The sequence below is a fragment of the Alligator sinensis genome, unplaced genomic scaffold (assembly GCF_000455745.1).
Source record: "Alligator sinensis unplaced genomic scaffold, ASM45574v1 scaffold1131_1, whole genome shotgun sequence".
NCBI lineage: Eukaryota > Metazoa > Chordata > Crocodylia > Alligatoridae > Alligator > Alligator sinensis.
In genome coordinates, this window is record NW_005842218.1 from 602,988 (window position 1) to 608,244 (window position 5,257).

At 40.6% G+C, this 5,257-nt stretch overlaps 1 protein-coding gene across 1 annotated transcript in view; it reads right to left on the reverse strand.

Annotated features, from left to right (window-relative positions):
* MYH15 (myosin heavy chain 15) overlaps positions 1 to 4,766 on the reverse strand; it is a 73,580-nt gene extending 68,814 nt beyond the window's left edge. Inside the window, 2 exon segments of the mRNA XM_025208065.1 lie at positions 1,127 to 1,270; positions 4,607 to 4,766. Coding sequence (XP_025063850.1) covers positions 1,127 to 1,217 — 91 coding nt within the window. The 5' untranslated portion in view covers positions 1,218 to 1,270; positions 4,607 to 4,766.
* Between the last annotated feature and the right edge of the window lie 491 nt (positions 4,767 to 5,257).

Genomic DNA, 5,257 nt, shown 5'->3' on the forward strand with positions numbered 1-5,257 from the left:
GGGCTTGCTGCTGTGGAGAGTGAGGGGGAGACTGGAGGGGGGGTCCCACACCCTGCCCCCGAGCCAGTGCCCACCCCTCAGCCCCCTGCTCCCCACTGCAGCTCCACCTCCTACTCCCCCTGCCCACAGCTGCCCCTTCCCCCCTTACCTTCTGCTCTGGTCCCTCCAGCCCTGGCCTGGCCTGGCTGGGAGCTGCCACCGCTTCTGCTTAGGAGTGGCTGGACCAGGACTGGGGCTGTCACTACTGCTGAGTGCCTCAGAGCCAAACCAGAGTTGCAGCAGAAGGTAAGGAGGGGTAGGAAGGGTGAGCATGGAGTGTGTGGGGGAATAGTCACAAAGGACCTGAAGCAGGGGTCAGGCACAGGTGTGATAAGGGGCAAGAAAGTATAGAGGGGCACATGGCAGAGGACAGATATCAAGGGGAGCAGGCACCGGGGGGATAGACACAGGCACAGGAGAGCAAGGGTGGGGATCTGGCCCCTTGTCCCCTGCTGCTGCTTTCTCCACCATAGCAGCAAGGGAACATATATAAGGTGGCTTTCCTCAATTACATTCTACAAATGGAAAATTATAAAGTCCATTTATGGGGTGGGTCATCTTAAATTCAAAGTCATCTTGAATTTGGATAAATATGATACAGTATACACAAGCTGTTATTGATAAGCTGATGTACACTTATCTAAGTATGGGGATGGTTAAGGACTGGAACAGGCAACCTGGAGAGGTTAGGGAATATCCATCATACAATATGTCTTGATATGCAATGTAGAGGCTGATTAAATATAGAGACATCTAGTTAGAACAGGGTACTGTTTTTCCCCTGGTCTAAATAGACACATTTCAGTGTATGCTACATTGAAAAGCTTAGTCATAATGCACCTTATTGGTGAATCCAATTAAGCATGGAGTTCACCAGCTAAGGATCTGCATGCACTGCAGTCACATAAGCACTCCAGTACAGTGTAATAATACCTGAGTGAGCTTTCACTTGGCTTGTGTGGGCCAGTAACCGCAGAGCTGCAGGAGCATGGAGTTCAATGTGGGCTAATTTAACCAACTTCTTCATGAGTGCAGGGTTGAACAGGCCAGCAGCAGTTGCCAGCCAATTACAGAGACTATATTTTACCTTCAAATGCCACAGTTTGTAACTTCATCAGCTCGTTCTCACTCTTCCTGAGGAAGGGCGCAGCCTCCCCAAATTCTGACATGTCCATCATCTTGGTAAGTTATCAAGGTGGCGTAGCCCAAAGAACGAAGAAGAGGATCTAGTCTGCAAAACACAAAGCAAAAATACCCTTGTTTCTTAACACATTTGAAATCTGATACAGAACACGCAGAATAAAGTGGCAGCAAGAGTGTCTAATAATTTCAAAAAAGCAAACATGTCAAATAAAGATTCTTGGCTAGAATAACCCTAAAAAGCCTTGCAAGCTCTTTGGAGTCAGCTGAATTCTGCCTATTCAATAGTCCTAGCCTAAATCATGCTTTTCTGCCTGGGAGAATTGTCTCATCTTTTTATAATACAAAAGATAAGCTATCATTTTACATCAAATTTAAAAGACAAGGAAATATTTCAACTCTTTCATATGAAAACTCATGCAATTCACACAGCCTTGCTTGAGAGTCATTTATAATCAGGGACCATTTAAGACTTGGATTTTTCATAATCACTTAGCATTGAGCTAATTTCCAGTCAAGTTCCTGGGCATTGGCAGGGTTATTTGGAAACTCCCATTGCATCTCCAGGGAGTTAATACACACACTCCCCATGCTTCTAGGTAAGTGTTTTCTTGGAATGTCAGTTCAACAGGGTTCAGGGCCCTTTTAATGTCAACTGTTTCACAGTTTTCTTGATTTGGTCTAGTAGTCAAGCTTTTGTTTTTTTTAGCTACTGTTACAGTCATCATTTTACCTATAAGCTGTAGTCAAGGACCCCAATTTCTGTGTATCAACTGCTGGCAAAAATGTGAGCTGCAGAAAGCCAAACATTTGCACTTACCCTGGTTTTCTTTATAGAAATATTTGCTCAATAAATTCTGAAGCGAAGAACTCTAATCTTTGCTGTGGCAAGACTGAGCTGAGGAAATGTGCTGACTGTGCAAGGATCAAAGTCTTAGACTCTCCATAACATAACACTTAGAATATAGTATGAAATACAATTTAAGAACTTGGTTGTGTGGTAAGTGGATGAAAGTAAAAGCATTAGAACTGAAATGACCATCAGGCTGAAAATTAGACAGCATGTGGTGTACAGTCGATTAAGAGACTGATATCTAACATAAACCTGTCATCATACTGTAAGGCATATAGGGCATTTATACACATGCTTCTAGGGGAGGGGTATGGACAGACTTTAATTAGAACAGCTCTAATTAAAGTAACCAGATCATCATGTGTATCAGCATCCCTGCACTGGAAAATGGTGGCAGGGGTGCTTTAATTAAAGCCCATCAAATGAGCGTTAGTTAAAGTGCCCCTGCTGCCATTTTTCAGCATGGGGGTGCAGATGGATGTGATGCTGGAGTCTGCTGGAGCGTGGTAATTACCATGCTCCAGCAGACTCAATTCATCGAGTCTGCTTTGAATTGCAGTGTGTCAGAGCACCCTCAATGTACATGTATAGGCACCCTTAATTACTTCATGATGCCTTTATTTTCATTGCTAAGAAAATGTGTTACTTGAAGTCCACTGGCATTTATGCAGTGAGAACCTCTTAAACACTGCAAGTCAGTGCAAAGAAACGTTACCCTTTAACAGCTATATCTCATTCAAAGTGTCTATTAAAATGATTGTGCACTCTAGAAAAACAGGCCAAAGTTATCTTTAGTGAAATTTCACTGAAGTGGAGTGATGAATTTGTTCTCCTATATAAACATTTTACTTTTCACCAAGGTTAGATATGTTATTAATATCTTTTATATTACCCTGTATAAAGCCCAGTTGGATTGGGGAACTAATGTGAACAAGAACCCAGGAAGGAACAATCCCCCTGCCAAAGTCTTGTCTATCAAACATAATCGGTCTTCTGAATTATTTTGTTAAAATCAAGAGGTCATAATTAATTGATATTTGATGCCTGCATAGTTGATTCTTGCAGATATTCACTTGGTCAGCTTTACTTGCTGTGCCAAGACTAATAACTGAAGAGAATTTTTCAAGATGCTCTTGCTTGGTTTCAGGCTTTGTTATTTCTTGTTCATTTATTTTATGGGATTCTCATGAAGTCAAAAGTCTTCATTAACTCAAAGTAATTTTCTGGACATGTTCCATTCTGGACAGGTTCCCTATCCAGGCTCAATTGCTGACAATTACTTCAGTGTCAATATGAGCTGACTGTAAATCCCTGTGGAGATTTTACTCAAAACCCTCATGACAGTCTAATTTGGCAGGACCTTGTCATTGTGGAAGGATAAATCATAGAAGCAGTCATGGCATTACAGAGAGTTATGAAACTATATCAAATCATTTTTTAAACAGAGTTGTAACAGAAGGTACAAGTCATTTCATGATAAATGTGCACATATGAGTCCATTTTTAAATTAGCAAATTAGCAAATTTGATTCTGGAAATCATCTCAAAAGCTCAAATGTAAAACAAGCTACTGCTACACCATTCACTTTATATGTACTTCTGTCCTGCATGGAAGTGAAAGTAGTTATGAAAGTAGGTTTTCTTTCTTTCTGCAGTGGAAACTATAAATCCATGGCCAGCCAGCAAAGCTAAGCATTTTATACTGTTAAGCATTTTATACTGTTAAGGAGAAGCATTGCTAAAATTAGCAGAAAAGACCTCTCTGTGCCAAGATCCACAAGATGCTTTGAAGTCATTATTGTCAGCAAAGATGGGGATGATACCATCTTTAGGGAACTTGTTAGTCAGCCCGCCCTAATATTAGTAATAGCTTGCATTTGAACAGTGCCTTTATTTGCAGGGTCCAAAACACTTTATAAACCAGAGTTATGCTTGAAAACATCCCTGAGAATTAGTGTTTCAAGTTCTTAAATGACATAAAAAAGAAGTTAAGTGACTTGCCCAAAATCACCAGTCAGTGGAAGGTCCAAAGCTAGAAAGCAGGCGATTTAGTTTGCCTGTTCCTTGTTCTCAACTTGAGCCATTAGGCTACAGTGCTAGTGAAGTGTGATTTGCAAATCTGCAGGAGCTATGAAGGCTGGCCTAGTGTAAATTTGAAGTGGTACCCAGCAATTCTCAAAGGACAGTGGCTCAGTTCCTATTTAAACATGCCTTGGATAGCTGATTTGCTTAAAAATTTGAACTGCATTATTTATAATCTTGCTGAGATGTTAAGGATGATGGAAAACAGGACTTGAATATAATAGCTGATGAGTTCCAATCAGCAGCATAACAAGAGACCTCAAGTTTTCATAAATGACTTGGTTCAACTAGTTCCAGTTGGCTAAACGAACAAGTAAATGTTAGCTACCAAAATTCTCAGAAAAAGACAAATTTGCTACCATACCATTTGCTACCTTACCATTATGTGCTTACTGACATCATTGCCAAAGCCTTAAAATCTTAAGCTACATTAAAAACAAAAGAGCACAGTGGGCTATACATATGCTCCGAAGGAAGAAAGATTGGTACTTACCCTGAATAGTAAAGAAGGAAACTGTCAGGATTCTGCTAGATGCAGGCTTATATACCTGTTCTTCAAGGTCACTGATTATAATGATTTAAAGGCATCCATAGTTTTCCTTTGTTTCTATATTTACCAGCTTGGCTCTAGAAAAGGAGCCAATGCTCCAGCAGCGTACATGTGTGGTTAGGGGTCTGGTGACTGGAGGGAGTGGCTTGCAGTTTAGTTGTTTCCCTGTCCACTCCATTCTTGCTACATGACTTCATGAAATAATTCTCATCTCAAACTGCAGGTATTTTAACAAAGGCAATTATTACTTGTCCTGGTGCCTGAGAATTTAATTGCAGTTGCTTTAAAAAAGAGAGAGAAAAAGCTATTCAAGTTATTTTTGAGAAAATAAATTGTAAATATTTTTTATTTACAGGACAAATCATGGAAAGGGGAATTTGGTTTTCTGTACACATGGAGACCAGAAGACAATAATGCCTTTGGATAGCCATGAACTCAAATCACATCTCCTGAGTCTTCCTTGAAACACAAAACAATCTTCCTTCCTCTTTGCATGGTGCAAGAGTCCAAGCCAAGGCCCAGGACTTGGGAATTTCCCATCATCTATGAAAAAAGCAGGACAATGAAGATGGTCAAGAACACACTTTAGTTATG